The following is a 22,272-nucleotide window of genomic DNA, read 5'->3' on the forward strand; positions in this document are numbered from 1 at the left end:
TCCTTCTGATTATACCCTTTTTGTAGAGGTTATAATTTATTTCTTTCCTCAATTAATTTTTTCCATGTAAATATTCTACTGAAATTTCTTTAATGACAGTCTTTTCTTCCAAATCTATTCATTTTCCTAAGATTCTATTTCCTTTATAGCATCTGTCTCTGACCTTTTCAGTAGAATGTGTACCATCATTAAAACCCATCTGTATAGACTTCCTTTCCAAAACACACCATATTCTTCAGATACTTCTGTCCTTGAACCATTTATCCCTCTACAGAAGTCTGTAAAACCTTTAGCATTCCTAAAGCCTTACTTCATGTTGCAAAATGATCAAAAATTAACTTTAAGTATTCCAAGGGCTTCTCATAAATATTTTTCTCAAAATTACAGAATACTTTTGCTTGTATAGTTCAATATGTAGTTTTTATCATTTGAACTTTTTTGAAAGTATATAGAACCGCTAACTTTCTCACTGACTTACACTTTTTCCATTGACGGCACAATGTTGCTCTGTCACACCCATGACAAATGTATTTCATTTTATGTAGCCACTTTTCTCATGTACAAAGAACCCAGTATTCATCTCCCAGATTTTCATCATTCAGATTGTCACCTACCTATGGATTGCCAATAACTGTGTTATGTGATGAAAATATATTACTAATCCCTGAGTGTTCAATGTCATGGTGTCTTCAAAATTATAAGTCAATTCCTTCCAATACATTCCTTCTGAATATGGCCAGAGTTGCAGGCATGGGACTCCTAGAAAATATCAGCTATGAAACTTCTTTAATCATTTAAGTCACTTTTATTACTAGAGAACAGTGCATTAAATAAATCTTACTTATTTTTCTTTTCCCTCATCAGTTTCTACCATCTTCATACCGGCTGAACTAGAAAGTTGTCTGTAACTAGACACGCCTAAAAGAGCCCATGCATCTGCTTAAGTTACGAAGCATCTAGACCTCTATTCGAGTGCAGAAAAGCCAGAGTGATCAGTCTTGACAGCTCACAGCAGAGAGTTAACAAGTTCAGTTCTGCTGCACCACTGAACCATGGAACAGTAGAACATTAGAACTGCCATGCAGATAAAGAAATTGGGGCCCAGGAGTGATGAGTGATACATTGTAGTCCCAAAATAAGTTATAGGCAGGGTCAAAACCAGAACCCAGAGATCTTGGCATTTAGACTGCTGGTCTTTCTCCTGTTTCACATGAACTTAAGACCAAGTTTATTGTTTGTTGTTTGCAAACAATAAGGAAAATGAGTACTGCACCTGTTCCTTCAGTCAAAGTACTATTCTTGCCTTTCAAATCCCCTGTCTATCAGCCTAAGCTTTTATCTTACACTCTCTCCTGAGGTTTTCCACATGTTGTCACATTTGCACATCTGTGCTTTGAAATGTTCTCAAACACTTAACTGCTATCATGTAGCACTTCACTAGTTTCTGTTAGTTTTTGTACTTATTCGACTTTTTTCTTCGTGAATTGGTTTGAGTTTTTTATTTGGTTGGTTTTATGAGCCCCAAATATGTTAATTCCATATTCTGAGCCTTAAATTAATTGCTTTGAGATATTACTTCATTTCCCTTGGCCTCTGGCCTTTCTCTCTCACCGTTTCCAGTCGGGCACTCTAGGTTTCTGATGTGTGTCCCGACATCTCAGTTCTTCCTCTTAGAAGAACCCTTACTGATACGGCAGTGTGATCCTGTTCCTCGTCTAACTCAAAAGTAAGGTAAAAAAATCACTACTTCCTGATTGCTTTTAATGGATGCCACGTGAAACCCCATTCTTATACCATATCCATAGCCGTTTCCCTAATTTATTCCTGAACCAAATCAGCTGGCTGGTTAGAAACACAAAGAAGAAAACAGTTTCCAAGATCTCTCCCTCTCTTTCTTAGTTGGCTGGGGAATGAACATTTCTTTAACAAGTTTACTGTTCTCAGGTTAAGGAAAGTTACCCATTTAGGGTGTATTTATGGAACATAGCCTAGACCTCTGCACAGAAGGTGGACAATGCGGTCTGTCAGTAGCGGCTGTGCATGCGCGTGAGTTTCACTGGATCATCACAGCTCGATGCTGTCATCCATCAGTCCTTCCGTGTGCTACACATGCTCACTTAATCTACACAAGTATTCTTCAATTTGAAATTTATCTACTCTGTTCCCATATAGAGGGGAAGTTTTTGTATTCACTTTAGCTCCATCGTCTATGTATAACCTTGAATGCTAGTGCTGTTTTCTTTTATTTCAAAGGAACGCATGTCAAACACCCAGTAACGGAAATTATCCTCTCTAATAATCTGTAGCATAGGAAATGCTGGTCATTGGGGCATGAACCTATAAATATGTTTCAGAGATCTTTAAAGAACAAAATATTTTAGAAAAACATCAGCTTCCATTGGTTATTATAACAGATGTTCCCTTGTGTCCTTGTGCTGGGTCTGGCTGCATCCTTAGATGGGACGTTACCTCAAAGTGGGAGCCGTTACAGCCCAAGGAATAGTTTCTAATGGTTTCGCCATCATATAAGTGCTCCAAGGCATATCCAGTCAATGTGTAAGCATGCTTATCAAAATATTGCCGGTGAGAGCCAAAGCAGTTTGGGGACACGGCAGGGTGGTCTCCTGCTGTCTGATGAGGAGACATATCCGAATGGAGATAGTCCTTAGCTAAGATCAAACTGGATTTTGAAATGCGATCCGAATTGGGACTGCTTATCCGAGACAGTGCAGTGGGACTGTTGTCATAGTCATTTTCATGGGGGCTCAGCATCTTTCCCTCTCTCTGCTGGATATGGTCACATGGCGAAGTGTTGGCAAGGGTGGAACCATGGCAGACTTCGCCTGTCGGTGGGGCCTGTTGGTAGTTTGCAAAACAGAGGGAGTGTTTTTTTGCAGCTCCGTTAATGGAAGCCACTTGGTCTGGGGGGGCTTTCCTTAGCTGCAATCTGTTCTCTTCTTCTTTAATCATTTGCTGGGTAGCTCTTATCAGAGTTTCAATTTTGCTAGGTTCATGTGGGCTACTTTGATACGGCTCAGTGCGATACCGTTCCCCTGATTCGCTGGCCGATCCGGGGTCTGGAGAACTGACCACACTGTCTTCATCCCAGTGACCTCGCCCTAGAAACAAGAAAAAGTAAAAAGTAAGTGGGTTCAAAATTCACCCCCAAAATGTAAGTGTATTTCTTTTTTAAAGAAACCTTGTATCTTTCATTTTTCATATATGCACCAATATTTGAAAGAGACAGGCTCCCCCCATGACAGAGTATCAAAGTATTATTCTGGAATTCACAGTTCTGTGGCTTTTAAATCCAATGAAGACTGTAACAAGTATTTTAGAAGGTAAACCTTGTTCATGGATTGTGAATGCCAATTAGAAAAACAGTGAAGAGTACCTATACTTCATGTATGCACATCACTAAACCTGTCAGGCTGTAAATAATGAAAGAAAAATGCATAGTATTTGGCTTATTTTATTTTATAGAAAAGTATCATATTAAATCAATTCTTAGAAGATGCTATCATTTGGGTTTGAGGGAGATAATGATATAGGCTGGACTATTTTCCCAATTCCAACTAAATCAACTAAAATGTCAACATTGCTAAATGTATTTTAAGTACAGTTACAGTAAAGAACCTAATGTTAGCCCTGGCTGGCATAGCTCAGTGGATTGAGCACGGGCTGCAAACCAAAGTGTCACAGGTTCGATTCCCAGTCAGGGCACATGCCTGGGTTGCAAGCCATGGACCCCAGCAACCGCACATTGATGTTTCTCTCTCTCTTTCTCCTCCCTTCCCTCTCTAAAAATAAATAAAATCTTAAAAAAAGAATCTAATGTTAATTTTTAAACTGAGGATTAAGAATATATATACTATATATGTATATATGTAGACATGTGCATGGATATGTATATATCTTGTCACAATCAAAGATATAAATATTGTCTTCTCAAATCTAGTGATACAAATCTCAGTTTTACATATAATCATAGAGTAATTCATATCTTAGAATATTTCTGAAATAAGGTAAAGGATAAATTAAAATTTAAAATGTTAATAAAAATGCATTCTGCCCTAAGCAGAGAGATCTAATGTGCGGGAATAATGTATCCAAAATATGTTCCATGAATTAAATAACTCTCAAAGCAGTCCAAAGTCAATATGAAAGGGAGAAGAGGAGCAGGAACACATGAAAGCTGTAAACTGCTTCACGCAGCAAAGTTCTGGATCATACTCTTCACTGCTTTCCTTTTCTCTTCTCTTCTTGTTTTATTTCTAATATTTTCCTCCAGACCATGTACATTAAGCCAGGATTTTCACTTCACTTCATTCTTTGGCAAGCCATTGTTCTTTGCCTTGGGTTTCCATTACTAGTCTAACAAAACTAGAGAAACTCAAAATAAAAGGGGAAAAAGAAAAAAAAATGAAAATCATAGCAGGCAGGCAGTGCCGGGTGGCATCTGACAGAAGACTTCATGGGTGAGTGCAGCACCGTCTAGCACATCACCCACCCTGCTGACGCCAAGAAGAGTACCATCAGGACCATCGGATCAACCTTAATGACACTGAATTTTAATGAGATAGGGAGAGTTTCAAAGACCTGACTGAATCTAACTTTGAAATGGACAGAACGTGCTCCTTGACCAGTTTACTGTAGAATGAACGAAAAAGAGTGTGAGTAGCACTAAAGGCCTTCACTGCCATGCCCATTTCTGTGTGTTCATAAAGCCACGTAATAATCTCAGGGTGAAAAGCTTGGGAGGTTCTACATACCTCTCCACCCTCTACTCACAGGGGTCATGGTGAGTTGTCATAATAAGGAGGGAAGGTGGTAGTTACTGACATTAATCCCCAGAGGTCCAGGAAGGTTAAACTTCCTGTGATGTGAGTGATAGGCCATGAAACAAAGACTGCACCCCCTACACACACATGCCAACAGTGCCCTCAGAGACAGACATAGCTGGATGAGCCCCCAAACCACTTAAGTCCACATTTGAAGCATGAAAATGCAGAAGAAAATAACACAAAAATTTAAATATATATATAATACAAGTTCAATAGACTTACTCAACAATTCACTTTAACTTAATTTCTGCACTTATTTGATGTTTAAAATGGGAATCACTTTTCCTCATCTATCCAAAATAAATGTGTTTGGTAAACTACTAGCAAAATCAATACTCTTAAAGAGAGTAAAATTGGTTTTCTAAATCCCATTGGTGTCAGTTTCTGTTTTGTAAACTCAAAGGAGAAAACCACAGGGTCAATCCCTGCGGTGTACAACCTAGAATATCATAAACCTGCCCAGGGATCCACTGCGGCGAGCTCAGGAGGCATTTCAACTGCCCTTACCGTGGATCCTGTGGACTGAAGCGATGTGAGGCATGCTGTTTTCATAGGCTTCTCGGCTTTCTGGGGAGGCCTTGGTCAGGGGCAGGGCTGCGCGAGAGCCCCACCAGGGCTCCCTCCCCGCCTGCTGCGTCCCCAGGAAGTACCTGCCGGCCTCACAGCGGCCTCCCTCACAGGCCTGGGTGTGGAAATGCCTCTCCTCCACCAGCCTGGAGGGGTCGAGCGCAAAGCCGTAGCAGAGGGCGCTGCGGTCAGAGAATTGTCTGTAGGCACAGGACGCATCGTGCTGAGAGCCTGGCCTGTCCGCGGGGTCCAGCAGCTGCGGAGAGGCTGTGTCTGTCAGGGGACTTCCGCCCCACTGGCTGTCGTGATCAGATTCCGATCTTTCTGTGTGAAATCCAGAGTACTGAAACCAAAAGGGTGAAAAACGTACATTTAAAAAAACAAAAACAAAAAGAGCCTTTTTACTCTGCAAGTTCCCCTAAGGACATAGTGGGCTTCAGGCACCAAAAGAAGACTCATTCTCGTACCAGCTGGGCACCCCTGACTTGCAATCAGTAAGCAGTTAGGCAAAACAAAATCCTTATCCTGCTGAAAGGAGGAGATAAAAATAATAACAAACATGGATGGAACTAAATGCCAGGCACTCTTGAAACTGCTTAATGTGAACTACCAACCCCCCTCCCCATTCACCAGTAGTTCTATTAACTCTTTAATGGCTATATTAGTAACCCATTGTATAGATAGGGAAGTTAAGGCACGAAGAGGAAAACCAATTTGTCCAAAGCCACAGAGTTGGCAGGTGGCAGCACCAAACTTCAAACCCAAATTCTCTATCACTACCCAAATGGCATTGCCAAAGGAAGAGTCCAAGAAAGCTTCATATATTACTTCTATTGCTTCTATTTTTAATTTGTTTTCTGAATTAAAAAAATAGGATTAAGAAAGGCATCAACGTGCTGCACCCTAAGTTTTTTTTAGTGTGATTTTTTTAATCCTCACCCAAGGACATGCTTATTGATAATGCTTTACATGGGACTGTTAACTCTCTGAGGGCAATGCTGGCTATATGGTAGGGTAAAAGCTTAGCTAACGCAATTGTAATATAACTTTCTAAAAGTCTTGCCCATATAAGCTGGCCCTATTTACTGGGTGTGCTTCTTGCTTTCTAAAGTGAACTTCAAATATGCATAGGATCATCATGAAAACCAGCTGCCAGCCATGCTGTGCCTGTTTGGAATCGTACTGCTTACTTGTTGCCAGAGTATTTGGTCTGGTGCTGAAAGAAATGTGAAAGGCTCAGCAGACCTCTCTAGGAGGTATGCTCAGTTTGAAGGTCCTTATGACCATTAAAATTAATAATACAATTTTTACCAGTTTTTGGCTACCTAATGCCAAACACAGGTCTAAGTACTATATAGAGATTTCCTGGTATGATAATAATAGCCATTTATTGAGAACTTGTCACGTGCCTATCAATGTGCTAATCATTGTGTGTGTATATGAATATAAATATATCATTAAATCCTCATAACCACCTGGACAATAATACAACTTCATTTTATAGATGAGGAAACTGTACCACTGAGAGTTTTAATAGGATGGTACGGCCACCCCACAGTCTATCTGGTCTCAAAGGCTGCACTCCAAACCACAGTTTTACACTTGAGAGAAAACACTGTTAAGGAAGAGAGGGGAGAGAAAAGGATCCAAGGTCAGAGAGATTTCTAGAAAAGTGGCAGGAACTGCTTTATAGTCTCAGCAACCAGAATATAAGTCCATTTTACATATTCATTCTTAGCCCAGATAAAAGGAGGAATGGGTGTCTGTCGTGGTATGGGGGGGGGGGGGATAAATTCCTAGACTCCACAGTTCTTTACTTGTCATGTGCTAGTTGAGCAAATTTTACTCAGAGTGAAACCTTCACAGGACAAGGTAAACTCTTTCCTTCACACTGGGCCCACCCTGAGCAGAAGGAAGAACCCTGACTTCCCCACTCAGTGCAAATGTGCAGCCCAGTTTAGGGGCTCCTGGAGCCAGAGAAATGAGGTACAGAAGTTCCTCTGGGGAGACTTCAAAATATGCTAATAAAGACAGCATGCTCAGGACAGAGTTCTGTGTAAGTTCTGGGTTCAAGATTTTTCCATTACCATTTCTAATTATTACTTTAATTATTTTCCAAATGTACATATGGATTATTGGCATATTCCAACAAGAAAAAAAATAATAGTAAATCCAGCTTCTTTCCCTGAAGGACTATAAATTGGGTACATCAGTGCATACTGAGCCCCATTTTCCTACATCACACCTCCACATGGCATCAACCTTTTCTTGCCATGGACACCAGCCTTTCTTTTCACAAGATGCCACCTTCACTTTCACCAAGCGATTGTTGCACCCCCTCTCCTTACTGCATGAGAATCAGCATGCTATACATTTGCCCTTCAGACGGTGCCCTAACACCATCCATGTACTTGCCTAGGAAAGATTCAGATCACCCATGCTAGTCCAAGCTAGCAACTGTCCAGACTCTGCTTGTTTTGATAAAAGTATAAACCAGGCCTATTTCTGAAGTACTCCAGTCAAGACATTTGAGCCCTGTTGAGAGGGGGAAAAGCTTCCCATGAGTATATATGGGGAAGTGCTATTGGCGCAGCAGAGAACATTCTGTCCTCTGCTCACAAAGAAAATTCAACACAAGGTAACCCTGGCATGCATGAGGTACACATTTCAAGAGCATCCAAAGAAGAATTTGAGGGATAAGCTTCTTGTCAATCGTCAGGAAACTACAACAGCAAGTACACTGCCATTCAAACAGGCAGAAATCAGGTGATTAAGTTAGATCAAGACCTCACATTGCTCTAGAGGCACAGAGGAAAAGCCTAGCCATAAACCTTTGTTTTTCAAGCTCTGTAAACTTGCACCAGTTTGCATCATCCAAGCCCTGAGCTACATTTGTCATGTTAAAAGGAACTGTGCTAGAAGTGAACTCTGTTGAGAATACCTCAAGCCCATAATTTGATCTGAACTATTTCAGGTGCTCATTCGGTATCTGAGGACAAGGGAGAGCAGAGAGGGGAGATTGCCACCAGCCACTGCACGCAGTGCATGCTGCACAGCGAATGAACGCTGCTCCTAAAGGAAAAGGGTCATCATGATACGTCACCTACCAAAGGCTGATCCAGAAAAGGAGCTACTTAATGGAAGAGGCAGTAGGGACAAGAAGCCAAGGGAACTTGGTCCCAGGACAATCTTGCATGTAGCACTCAAGGTAACCATGGACAAATTACTTTCTCTTTCTTAGCCTCATCTGCAAGGTGATGTACTGGTTAGATTAGACTTTCTCTAATTTTTCTTTCAGCTCTAAAATTCTATATTATATTTTCTGCATTTGGTATCCTTTCTAGTGTTGAGACATATCATTCTTACACTGGTCCCTATATTTCACTTATTTAAAAAAGATAAATTATATAGGACTACAATCCATGTCCAAGAATTCTTAATTGTCATGATTATAAGAAGAAAGTTATATAAGTTATGTTTTTTTTCTATAATGTTGACTTTATAAGTATCCCGTTATAGCACAAGTTTTAGAGGGATTACAGGATGCATTTTGGTCAATACATTACTACATCCCAGATGCTTCTGAGTAGGAAAAGTAATGGCAGCCATTTGAGTCTATATCTCTCTACACATCCTTCCCCTAGAACCTGTAAGGTCATCAAGAAGCACAAGTTAAATCACAGGTGACCCATGCTATCAGCATTACTAAGAGGTAGAAAACATGCCAAGTAATTTATAAGCTTAAAACAAAGTACAACAGCAGCTGCTATGAGCCTGTGGGAGCAAAGAGAAGGATAAGGGGGAGTTTAAGAGACTGCATGAAAAAGAGAGAGAAAGAGAGAGAGCACAAGCTTAGGACATTGGCAAAACAGACAAAATCATCACAAGTGCCGAAATATGAGCGCACCATCACCCACAGCCCTGACCATAGTATAGGGGCTTGAAATCAAGCGAAATCTGAAGTGGCAATTTCAGACAAGTGTCATTTCCATAAGAGACGAAAGTAAATCGAGAATGGATTATGTCCCTCGCACACAGCAGTGAAAGGAAAGAAGGAACAGGGGGTATTAAGGGTTCAGTAACCAGGAAAGAAAAACAAGACAGGCAAATCCTATCTTCCCTCCTTCCTCTCTCTACCACCATCATCATCCGTTTACAAACTGTATTTCACAAACTGACAGGAAAGAGTGCTCTTGAAATAGTAACCCACTCCATAAAATGCCAAGGAATGGGGGAAAAAAATTAAACTCATATTAAAACTCCTGTAGGAAAAACACATGAAAATGCAAGTACAAATGTCCCAGCTGGATAAAAGTTCCCATCAAGTAACCAACCACAAAACAAAGGAAAATCACAAGACAACAAACACTCCAAGTTGTACCAAGTGCCCTCAACAAGCATTTGGAGACACACACATGTGACATGCACACATGGGCACAGCTCCTGGAATCATAAATTTAAAACTAAGAAATGGACAAAGAAAATAACACCCAACAATAACTTCAAAACAGGGGGAAATGTAATAAACACTGACCAATGTCAAAGAAATTGAATAAATCTTTATTTAAATTACAAATAGTGAAATTATAAATTACAAATTGTGAAAAGGAGAATAGATTTAAATGAAAATTTAAAAAGAGAAATTGACTAAATCATGGAAAACATGTAAGAAAACAAAAATCGAATACAGAAAATAAAAAGATCAGAGTTAAAAGAAGACAGGAAGTTTTCAATATATGTATAACATTTATATAGAAGGAAAAAGAACTAGAATTGTTAAAACAATTTGAAACAGAATGATAAAGTAAGAGAATCTACCCACCCAACTCAAGACTTACCATATGGCTGCAGTAATCATAACTGTGTAGTATTTGTGGAGAAATTAATACACCGATCAATAGAACAAAACAGAGAACCCATAAATAGACCCACGCAAGTATGCCCAACTGATTTTTGACGCAAATGCAAAAGCAATTCAATGAAGGAAAAACAGACTTAATGAGTAATGCTGGAGTAACCAGCTATCCTCAGGCAAAAATAAAATGAACCTCAGTCTAAGTCTCATACCTTACACACAAATTAAATGTAAAAGGTAAAATTGTAAAGCTTTTAGAAAATAACATGAAAGAAAATTTTTAAGATATGTGGCTTGAAAAGAGTTCTTAGACTTGATACCAAAAGTATAATGCATAAATGAAAACTGATAAATTAGATGATCTAAATTAAAAACTTTTGTTCTACAAATCACCTTATTAAGGGGATAAAAAGATAAGCTACAGAGAGGGAAAAAATATTTGCAAACCACGTATCAAACAAAGTATAGTATCCAGAATCTATAAAGAACTCCCAAAATTCAGTAATTAAAAAAAAATGAGCAAAAGACATGAAGAGACATTTCACCAAATAGGTAAACAGATGACAAATAATCACATGAAATGATGGTCAACATCATTAGCAGTTAGGGAGATGCTAATTAAAACCACAAGGCAATATTACTGTATTTCCATTAGACTGACTAAAATAACAAATAGTGACAATACCAAGTGCTGACAAAGATATGGGAAAACTGGACCACTTGTACATTGCTGGTGGGAATGTAAGTGTACACCCTCTCTAGAAACCAGTTGGGCAGTTTTTAAATAAACTTAATATGCAACTCATGTGCAATCTTGGACATCTTTTTCCAGATAAGTGAAAATTATATTCATACAAAAACCTGTACATGAGTATGTATAGCAACACTGACTTCCTGGCTCTCATTGTTCTCTTTCTTTTTAAATTTTTTTAAATCCTCACTTGAAGATATATTTATTGATTTTAGAGAGAGAAGAAGGGATAGAGAGAGAGAGAGAGAGAGAGAGAGAGAGAGACATTTATATGTGAAACATTGGTTGCTTCCCAAATGCACCCCAACTAAGAATCAAACCCACAACCTAAGCATGTGCCCTGACCAGGAATTGAACCCACAGTCTTTTGGTGTATGGGACCACTCTCCAACCAACTGAGCCACCCAACCAGGGCTGTTCTCATTCTTTTTTAAAAATTATTTTTACTAGTGGTAATATATGCATAATATAAAACTTTCAAACTTACCCCTTTTTAAGTGTACAATTCAGTGGCAGTAAGTACAGTACATTCATATTTCTGTGCAACCATTACCTCCAACCATCTCCAGAACTCTTTATCTTGCAAAACAGAAACTCTATGCCCATTAAATAACAACTCCGATAACTCCCTAACCCTTGGAAACCACCATTCTACTTCCTGCCTTTCTGACAGAGGAAAAATGAATGAGCCCCAGAAACTCCCAACGTAGGGAGTTTCTACCTAGAAACTCCCTCGCCTAGGGTCTGGGGTTCAGAAAACCTAGCCACATCAGAGATCTTTCTGAAATCTTATCTAATTATGTCACTCTCTTACTTAAAAATATGTTTTTCTGTCTTTCTGTCTGCTCATCAAATAACACAGCAATACCACCTATATAAAGCAGAAACTACAAGAGATAAAAGGAGAAATAGACATCCAAATAATAGGAAAGTAAGACACTACTCTCAATATAGGAAAAATAAAGTAGATAAAAATAAGAAGAAGAAGAAAAATTATACAAGACTTATAAAACAAATCAGTTAAATGTTAAGGCTATATATCAAACTTCACACACCGATAATAAAGAATCAATCTTAGTGTACATAATTAATCATCAAACTTTATTAAAATGTATTAGGCCATAAATAAAATTTCAGTAAAGTTCATGAAGTAGAAATATTATAAACAATGCTGTCTGATCACAATAAATAAAAAAAATAAAAATTTTGAAAGGCTTTCCATCTGGGGAAAAAGGCTATTAAATAACTTTGGGGGAATAGGCAAATACAAACAGGAACTACAGAGTTTCTGGGGAAAAGTTAATAAAAATAGTACATATTTGGATTTATGGGATACACAACTTAGACACCTGGATCAATAAAAATGAAATAAAAAATAAATTCAGTTCTCAATACAAAAGTGAGAAAAATAACAAAAGAAGACAAAAGAAAGCACAATAAAAATGGTCAAAAGACAAACTGACTAAAACTGACTACTCACAGAAAAAATATTAAAATAGCCCTTGAACATATGAAAAGATATTTAACTTTTAATAAGATAAATGCAAATTAAAACAATGTTGGGATACCATGTCTCAGTGATCAAATTAGCAAAAATCCAAAAGCTTGACAATGCATTGTGGGGCAGAGGGTGGGGAACCGGCTCTCCCACATAGTGCTGGGGGGAATGAAACTGACGCAACCTCCACGGAGGGGAAGTTGGCAACACCTCACAAGAAAATGCAGTTTTCCACTTCTAAAGGAAAGAATTAGGCCAAGCAATACACATTTAAGATAAAGAGGCATCATATATGGAACCCACTCTAAACTGGTTCAGAAAAAAATAATGAGGGAAGATGGAGGGGGAAAGAGAGAGAGAGAATAACAAAGCAAATATGGCAAAATTAACAGTAAGCACTGATAAACGTAGGTTTAGTATACAGGAATACTTCACTCTTCTTGCAATTTTTCTTTATGCATGAAATCATTTCAAAATAAATGTTTTAAAATAGAAAAATCCTATGTAGTAAACTTATTTTTATAGAATAATTAGAGATAAAGCCATTTATTTAAAAAAATTTTCTGAAGAAATGAAAAGTTGCTCTATAACTAAATTACTTAAATATCTTTGTATTTATTGATTATTAATATTTTGTGCATAAAAATGTAATTTAAAGTTACTGACTAGGGATTCTAGTAAAAATAGCATTGGACTCAAATATGGAAGGACCCTGATCTACTATTATCCAACATGACTTGTAGAAAAGATCACTTTCCTCATGCCTTGATTTTTGCATCTTCATGATAGAAACAGACTACCCACATTACAGGATTGTAGTGAAGATCAAAACAATGATATGAATCAAGGCACTCTTAAGATGCAAACATGTTTCAGATATGTACGTTGCAAGCACAGCTTCTTGATTAATGACTTTCACCGTTTCAAAAAATTACTTTTCTCCTAGGCTGCATATTCTAGAGACCATATATTCAGTCCCAGCCTACAAGCATGTAAGAGATAAAACATGTATGTTAAAGGATAAGAAATCAACATTCCAACTGCAAAAAGAAATCTGTTGACTGGCCAGTTACCTCAACACTAGGCCTTTCTTCCAAAAACTCTGATTTTCAAAGCTAAAATGCACTCTGGCACCAACGATTGTTACCACCTAAACTTTGATTAAAAGTCCAAAGATCTGCTTTAAAAGGTAAAAAGACAGTGAGAACTGTGATCCATCAGAATATATCTAAGAGCTACAGATGTTTCTCCATGATTGCTGGTGTATACACTATCTTCACAGAAAACAAAAGCATGTTCTAGGAGCTGTAGAATACCTGCTCTTCCTTTGAAAAGGTAACACTTTCCCTTATATTTAAGGCTATGGAACTGAATTATTTAATTTCCTATTTTAATTGGGTGCATCAATCAAGTGAAGAAAGTTAATTAATTTTGAAAATTAATTTTTGGTTAATTTTGCTAAAACCTGTTTTTCTTCAAAAAACTGGTTGTCATTTAGAATGCTCTGCACCTTAAGTTACCCATATTTCTTATTTAAAATTTAATTTTCAAAGCAGACATTCATTTTGGCAAATTAAAAAGTGAGTCAGGTGGAGGCTGCCCTGGTTCCCATGAACATGAAACCAAACACTGCCCTCCAAAGGTAGGCTAAAGCTGACAGGCAAAGAGCTTGGATGACTACCACAGCAACATCCATATACCCAGCGCCCCTTTGGGACGCAGCTCATGAAAGGCTCATTCCTTCTAGAAAAGTCTAATACATCATCTGGTAAAAGGTCTGAACCATCATTTGGGGCTTTCTGTGCATCCAGTGGGAGCTACTTACAATAATTGCTCCTATAACTTGTTCTAACATTTGAGTGCCTACTCTTTACAAGGCAATGTGTTAAGTGAGGTGAGAAGCACAGCCCCACCTTCCAGGTGGTCACATCAGGAGGATCATAAATAATTTTATAGATAAGTAAAGCTATGTTAACAAAGTATACCTTTAATACAAGTGAGGAAATGCCAACGACCCAAAGAGAGAGAAAAACATTGTTTAGGAGTCCACAGAAGGGAGTCATTACTCTGTCTTTTAACACCATGGTTGCTTATGAAGAGAAAATGAACTCTAACTGCCTAAAAGGCAATTTACTATAGGATTTGTGGGTGCTAACTAATACGCATAACAACAACAATAACTATCATTATCAAATACTTGTTATGTGTTAGTCACTATGCTGAGATTCTATAGACATTATCTTATTAAATGCTAAAAACATCTTAAAAGTATTATCAATTCCTTTACAGATGCAGCAAGTGAAGCTCAAAAAAAAAATTGCCCATTGTTATATGATTATGAAGTTTAAGAGGAAGGATGCAATTCTAGATCCCTCGCTCTTTCCAGTACCACGGGCTCATCTAGATTTAGGTACTTACATAACAATGACGGTAGTGTCCCACCCTCCAAGCAGTAATGCATCCCAAGTCCCCAAGCATGTTTATCCAAAGCAGGCTTTTTCCAACCTCCACATTCCAGGAAACCATCCCCACACACCCTTGGGTGACCTCCTCTCACCACTAAAGCATTCTTTGCCCCAAGCACACCCACGGATATTCACAATTATACCCACAGATATTCCTCGTTTGATAAGAGTCATGAGCTTCATCCCTGCCACAACAGCTTGCTCTAGGCAGGTGCTCGGCATTCCTCTAGATGTGGCAGAAACCACCCAACTCAGGAAAAATGCCAGATGTTCCAACAATAGATGTTACAGTTATCTATTTTTATTCTGGCAGCTCATCAAGGTTTTTATCATTTTTAGCTGTAAAATGAAGAGAGAGACCCTCTTATGGTAAAGTCCTGTTTTCCATGAAAAACTTTCACTCTCTCAAGCATGAGCAGCTTTCCTCTTGATTTGTGTCTGAACCATGAGAAAAAACATCACAGATGCAGACTGCATTGTACTAAGAACATATGCATGCTTTTAAATCACTTTTATCTTACTTTTTACTAATGTAACCCTGAAACATAAAATATGTTCTTTTTTTTTCATTCACTGTTATGGGAAGAACAGATGGTAAAAGGGTTAGATTAAAGTAATACAGCATGTCCATTAAAATAACCCCCACTGCTGGGCTGCTCCCTCAAACAGGAGTCATGTTTACTATAAAGAATGGCTTTGGCTTCCACACATTGGAAATTATGGGGATTGGGAGGGGGGTTCTCAAGGATAAACGTCAGGGTAAAAGAAAAACTAATGTCAGAATCAAATGCATTTTAAAATGACAATTATGCAAGATACTTTGCTAATCTGAGAGGCTGACCGAAAACACATGCTTATGATAATGTAACTGAGCAGCAGTCAAGTCAAATACTAGAGTCCATTTCTAACCTCAGGAAACTGCAGCATCTAGAAATCATAGCCACCTGAAACTGCAGAGAGGATCTCAAATAGACATCACTTCTGTATGCCTGTATGCCTACTAATGACAGGTAGAAATTTCTTTGTTGCCACTTCATTTCTAATTTATTGTCTTATTAATCAACAGCAAGAATAATTTTTACAGAATATATATAAGAATGGCTAAGTATAACATGATTTCTATACAAGACCCTCAAATACTTAGCTTAGGAAAAGAATGCTCATGAATTTTTTAATGAAATTCAGTTTAATGACAAACAGTTAAGCTAAAACAAATAAGCAAACAAACAAACAAACCTTCCTCAGGAAAACTGGAGATTGGAGAATGCATTTCAAAGAAAAAAAAATCTACCTGAGTCACACTCCAGAGTTTATGATGGTTTCACCAGAGGAACTAAGCAATAAATATTTCTATTTTACTATAAATAATTAGAAAGCAAATATTGACTCACAGTTCAATTATTAGAAACCTTAAATATTTTGGTCATGTCTTCCTTCATTTTAGAAAATGGTATAAATTGTCAGCTTCTCAGAATCAATTTTTAAGGATGTGTTCACAAGATTTTTCACTCATTTTTCATTTCCTTCACTCAGAGTTCATTCTATTATTCATTGTGACATTGTTTTTAACTTTAATCCACATTTTAGTTATTTTTAGCTCAAAGAATATTCTGGTGAGAAATCTTTTATACCTGTAAAATCCCTGACGCATTTCATGAAATAGAAACATAGGAAGTTTTTTAACATACTTTAAATGTGGTTTGAAATGTCATAAGCCTTCTCTTAATCCACCCCCCACAGTTACAAAAATGTTCCTGGGATTTGGTTCACTCATTTTTCTCACAGAAAAGTAACCACAGTCGACATCTCATTAGCTGTCAGGGTGATGTACAGCTGGAAGGGAATCAGCACTCAGACCAGAGGCCGGGTTTCCTCCAATGTAATTCTATAAGGAATCTCCTATAGAGGTCCATATGGAGAGAGCTGTTCCCAAACCATGAAATCCACAATTCACATCCTTTTGGAAATCCAAAGGTAAAGTCCTAAAGGCTTGCTGGAATTTTCATTGCACTGAAGATTTCAGACAGGTAATAAACACAGAATAAATATTTAGATAAGCTTTTTAGTGTCCTGGCATACACAGCTATAAATGATCAAGACTATCCTAACTTAATACAGATAATACAGACATAGCGCTAGCCCATTGGGTAAATCCTGGGTTTCCAGGAGCAGTAGCTGGTTTTTATGGTAATCTTCTTCTCTTATGTGCTTCCGGCATTAGGCAGATCCACTTCCATCCTTTCCCTGATCCTCTCACTCTGATTTTTCACATATAAATGGCAGATTAGATGGGCTTGGATTAGATGTGTACAGGTGGTGCCACCTGCTCCAGTGCCTTACTGCAGCTTTGTTTGGTGGTCCACTGGTTAATTCTGGGTCTGAACAAAGGACGGGCTGCCCAGGCAGCTCTTGGGCAGTGTCCTGTGATGGGCTAGCAGATTGGCAGGCATATTACTGGCCTTCTGCACACTGAAAGAGATCTACTGGATTTGCACTTTTGTGAAGAGAAATTGAAGTTCAGAGTCCTTTACTGAGCTAATCAATGTTGTCTGTAAGTGGAAGGATAGATCCTTTTCTTCTAAGCCACGCTCAGTAAAATAGTAAGGAAAACTATCATAACTATCTATTAAACAATATACATCAGAACCTTGACCTTCAAACACAGCAATATGATGCACTATAATGTGCCAAGGGGGTTTCTTAAAAATCTGTGAAGGATGGAAGAGTTAAAGAAATCTAGATTTCTTAAAGATATCCAAATCCAACATTCTTAACTCCAGAAGCTTCCCATTATGAGTGTGTCGAATCCCACCAAAGGACTGTCAAATAAGGCACTGCTCTCTTGAATTTTACTGTTTAGTTTTAACTAAATTTGATTTCATAGATTTTGTTAAAATAAACTTTCCTGGATACATTTTGGTGGTGGGTTCAGCCATTCCTTCTTTGTTCCACTGGGCGGCAGAATCGTAAATCCCAGCCACCACTTCCATGAAGCTCGAAGCAGAGGCCTGCATTTGATTTGGCACAGCTGTTCCACCCGCTGGCAAATTTCTTTTTTGACACTACATCTCCCCCAGATCCAAACCATCCTGTGTTGTGGAATAGAGATGTGTTTAACATGAATTATGCCTTATGGCCAAGGGTCTGCGGGGATGCCAGGGGACGCTGCAGCTGCACTGTGGGGGGTGCGAAGGATTTAAGCTCAACAGGAAAGGTGTCCTCAGACAGAGGCCACAGCAGAGTGAGTGAGAGGCTCACTCACTCAAGCTAGAGTGAGACCTGGTGTAGGGGTGAGACTGAGGGGGTAGGCAGGGGTGAAGACGTAGCCTGGGTCAGCGTGTAGAGACTGGACCTCACTCTATAACCTGTAAGGAGCGTCTGTGGGTTTTTTCAATAGGGCTGAAGAGTGATGAGAGGATACGTGACACACAAGGTGTTTCAGAAAACGGACTCTGGCAGGACGGATCAGAGAGCAGAGACACAGTTAGGAGAATGAGAATGGTCTGAATGTGGGGGGCTGTTCTGGAGAACCTGGAACCAGACAAAGGCAGTGAGGATGGGGCAGAGAGGAGCCAAGGGCCAAGAAACATCATGAAGGAACATGACCCTCAGGGCCTTTTAGGTCCCGAGGATCCCAAACCAAACCAAACAAAAAAATATTTTAAGAGACTTTTCCATTTCCTGTAGAAATCTATCCCTCATAGAGCATAAAACTAATAAAGGTGTAGTACAAAAATGTACGTCACTTATTAAAAAAAGAGTAAGACAGGGACTTAGAAAGCATGTACTGACCATGGGAACGGAGACCTGGAAGTAGGGACGTGCCCGTAAACACAGACTGTTCCTGAGGTGGAAGACAGAGCCAAACAGCATTTCTTGCACAGACATTCACATCAATGCAATTATTTTGTAATTAAAACATTCACACACAGAGCAAATATCAGCTATCACATCTTTCCATTGTTGCACTGGAAATGACAGAGGGAACCTGAAGACTAGAAATCGCACTTTCAGATCGGATGGGGATGGTCCTCTGCTCCTCAAGTGTAGGTCACAGAGTGCTTGTTCACAGTTCTACTCTTGAAAGAGCCTGTAGCTTCTACCATAACTAATTCCTCCTCAGCACCTAGGTGTTCGGTTTGCACTGAAGGATTTGACATTTGTGAAATCATCTCTAGGTTGGTTGTATATATATCTTTTGCCTCTTTATATAGGTTATAAATTCCTTAGTACCAGAATATTTTCCTTCCTATGGTCTTTATACCTCTAGAGACAACTAAAGAGTGTTCCCACTCTTTTCAATGTCTATATTTATTCAATCACTCCATTGACATTTAGTGAGGAAATATGTGGAAGACACCATATAAGATGCTGGGGCAGGTCAGAGGTAAAAATTAGATAGACATGGCTACTACCTTCAAAGAGATTATAGGCCAAAAGATAAGATATGACATATTTAGAAGGTGATAGAATATACATTATTTTCAATAGAGGCCAAAAGGAAATGTAACTCATTTATATATCATGAAAGAGATAGCACTCAATCTGGGCTTCCAAAGAGGAAGAATTTTGAAAAATGCATGAGCTCAAGTATGGAGGTAGGGGAAGACAAGGCATTCAGCAAATAGTGAGCTGAGGGGTCTGACTGGATCACAGGGTTCAGGTAATTTAGGACCAAATTATAGGTGCTCTTGAGTGACAGCTAGGGCTGTGGAAGGTCCACAAGCACTGACATGAACTTTTAAGGTCAGTCTGGGAAGCAGGGCAGACTAGAGAGAAAATTTCCCAAACTGGGGAGAAAAATAAGATGTGGTGCAATGCTCCACTGAGGGAGTTCTTAGAATACAGGCAATTGGAAAAGAAGGCTAAATGAGTGAAGAGAGAGAAGAACACAGCTGGGATATTGAGCATCAGTCTGGTCCTTGAAGGGGCACCCAAAGGGTACAGGACTTTATTAACTGCCATCCCATAGCCCCACTGCAAACCCTGCAAACAGGAATAAACTTGAACCCACTGATAACTCCCCATGGTATGCAGGTGTCTAGGCCTAGAGGTCCTTCACTGTCAGTCCCCAACTCCCATCTCCAGACCTCTGCTGAAAGGGCAGGTCAACCCCCAACACACAGCATCATTGCCGCCACCACATGCCTTTACTGCATACATACCCCACTGTTTGCATTCCCCATTTATATTTCTGTCTTCCCACTGTATCTGTAAGCACTCTGGGGCAAGGACTATATCCCCAAAACATCTCTTCAGTCCCATTTCTTTCTCCACCTACCCTATCACCTTCCTGGGCTCTGATTCATTTATGCACTCATTCAGTATCTACTAAGGACTTTTGGGTACCTAGGGCAATCTGGTTATCAAGAGCAACATCTCCTGTCCTAGTGGACCTTAGAATACTCATTAACTGCCCCCCCACCAGATTTCTTGCTTTCAGCTTCTCATTTTTGCTAAGTTTCATCCCACCTCCCTCATTTATGCCATTGCTTTTATTTTTTCCTCTCATCGGTCTTTTCTTATTCAATAATGTCCTGCTACCTTACTTATAAATCTAATGTGACTAAATCTAGCCATCTGTTTATTTAAATTTTTGTGAGATGTGTTGTCATTGTATTCTCATTCTTGGGAATACATTTTTTGTGACATATATCACACTATATGTTATAATAATATAGTTAGAATCAATGAAACAGCTTATATAGTTAAGATATGGGTAAACTAACAAAAATGCAAATAGTCCTATTTCTAATACACATACCAAGTTTATCTACTGCAAATATGGACTTTACCTTTGCTAATATCTTTTTAAAATGCTAGTATATCTGCTTTTATTTATTTGTTTTTAGAGAGAGGGGAAGGGAGGGAGAAAGAGAGAAAGAGAAACATTAGTGTGTGGCTGCCTATCATGCACCCCCTGCTGGGAATCTGGCCTGTAACCCAGGCATGTGCCCTGACTGGGAATCAAACCAGCGACCCTTTGTTATGCAAGCCAGCACTCAGTCCACTGAGTCACACCATCCAGGGCCCTTCACTAATATCTTATACTATCAAGCTCCAAAGCAAAGTGAACGACAAAGAAATTTCCTATAGTGGCTTAGGGAGACTGTACCAGAAACCACCACTTTTGCCTCTCCCCTTTGATATTTCCTTCCATCTCATCACCCCTTCTACCCATCACACTTCCTAAAAAGTCACCTTTCTCTGTGGACCCGCTTAATCAGACTGCTCCTTTACTCTGCACATTCCCTCAGCAAGTTCATGTGTCCTTTACAGCAGACTTCAATTGCCTTGCCAAGCAAGGCACCCAGGTTCCTCCTGAAACTCATGTGCTGAGTGAGCATAGGGAAGCAGGGATAGTGACAGGTAAATTTGGGAGTCTAAGAAAGCTGATTAATGGGGAAGTGTGTGACCAGAGAGCAATCCCATAAAGTGATTGTGGAGAAAACCTGTTAGTAATCAGGGAAGGATGGGCACCCGGCAACAGCCCCTGGAAGCCTCTGTTTGCCCATCCAATAATGTTTAACTCAGTGCAAGAGTTAGTCAAAACCAAAGCTCAAATCTGTAACACAGACGTCTCACCTTATTGAGTAAATTGTTTTAACTTATGAAGATGATCTAGAAATATCATAGAGATCCATTCTAATAACCTGATATTTCTATAGAAAAGGGAAACTAATCTAAAGTTCATACGTGGTCAGAAAATATAAATAAGCCTGTATGTATTGTTGAGAATAGAGTATATTACAATGTACAGTGAAAAAATTTCTGAAAGGATAACCTCATTTTTTGCAGCATGTATTAATATTTTTCTTGTTAATGGTTAAGGGTTACATATTTTCATGTTACACACAAAACATGAAATGAAGAAAGGGATAGTTATCCTGATAGTGGTAAAAGTACTACTATATATAAGGGAAAACTCTACTGGAGAAATTCTTAGTCCTTCTTTTCTCTGTGATTTATAAAGTCAGCATTGCAGCCACTGGTGTATTTTTGAGGCCAAACAAACCTTTGCAGAAAGAGAGTTTCTACATTTATCAAAAGGAAGCCAGATTGCTGGAAATTAAAATTAAGAGGGTTCTGTGGGATTATTTAAAGCAACAGATGTGGAGTAAAACCTGCAAGTGTTATAGTGTCTCTCTAACAAGTGATTAAATACTTTCAGATTTCAGAGGCATACACTGTCTCATGCATGCACTGTTGTTGCAGAATTATATAGTGGATTGGTTATTAGTGACTAGGGAAAAAACAAAAGGAGGGCATGATGATGCAGTAAAACAAGAGGG

General features: G+C 38.8%; 1 protein-coding gene across 1 annotated transcript in view; it reads right to left on the reverse strand.

The window, feature by feature from the left end:
- Positions 1–2,352: 2,352 nt before the first annotated feature.
- SIM1 (SIM bHLH transcription factor 1) overlaps positions 2,353–22,272 on the reverse strand; it is a 65,323-nt gene continuing 45,403 nt past the window's right edge. The window contains exons 11-12 of the mRNA XM_028511072.2: positions 5,352–5,754; positions 2,353–3,119 (exon numbers count right to left, since the gene is read on the reverse strand). Coding sequence (XP_028366873.1) covers positions 2,389–3,119; positions 5,352–5,754 — 1,134 coding nt within the window. The 3' untranslated portion in view covers positions 2,353–2,388. The remainder of the gene's footprint in view (positions 3,120–5,351; positions 5,755–22,272) is intronic.

Source organism: Phyllostomus discolor, chromosome 4, assembly GCF_004126475.2.
Source record: "Phyllostomus discolor isolate MPI-MPIP mPhyDis1 chromosome 4, mPhyDis1.pri.v3, whole genome shotgun sequence".
Classification (NCBI taxonomy): Eukaryota; Metazoa; Chordata; class Mammalia; order Chiroptera; family Phyllostomidae; genus Phyllostomus; species Phyllostomus discolor.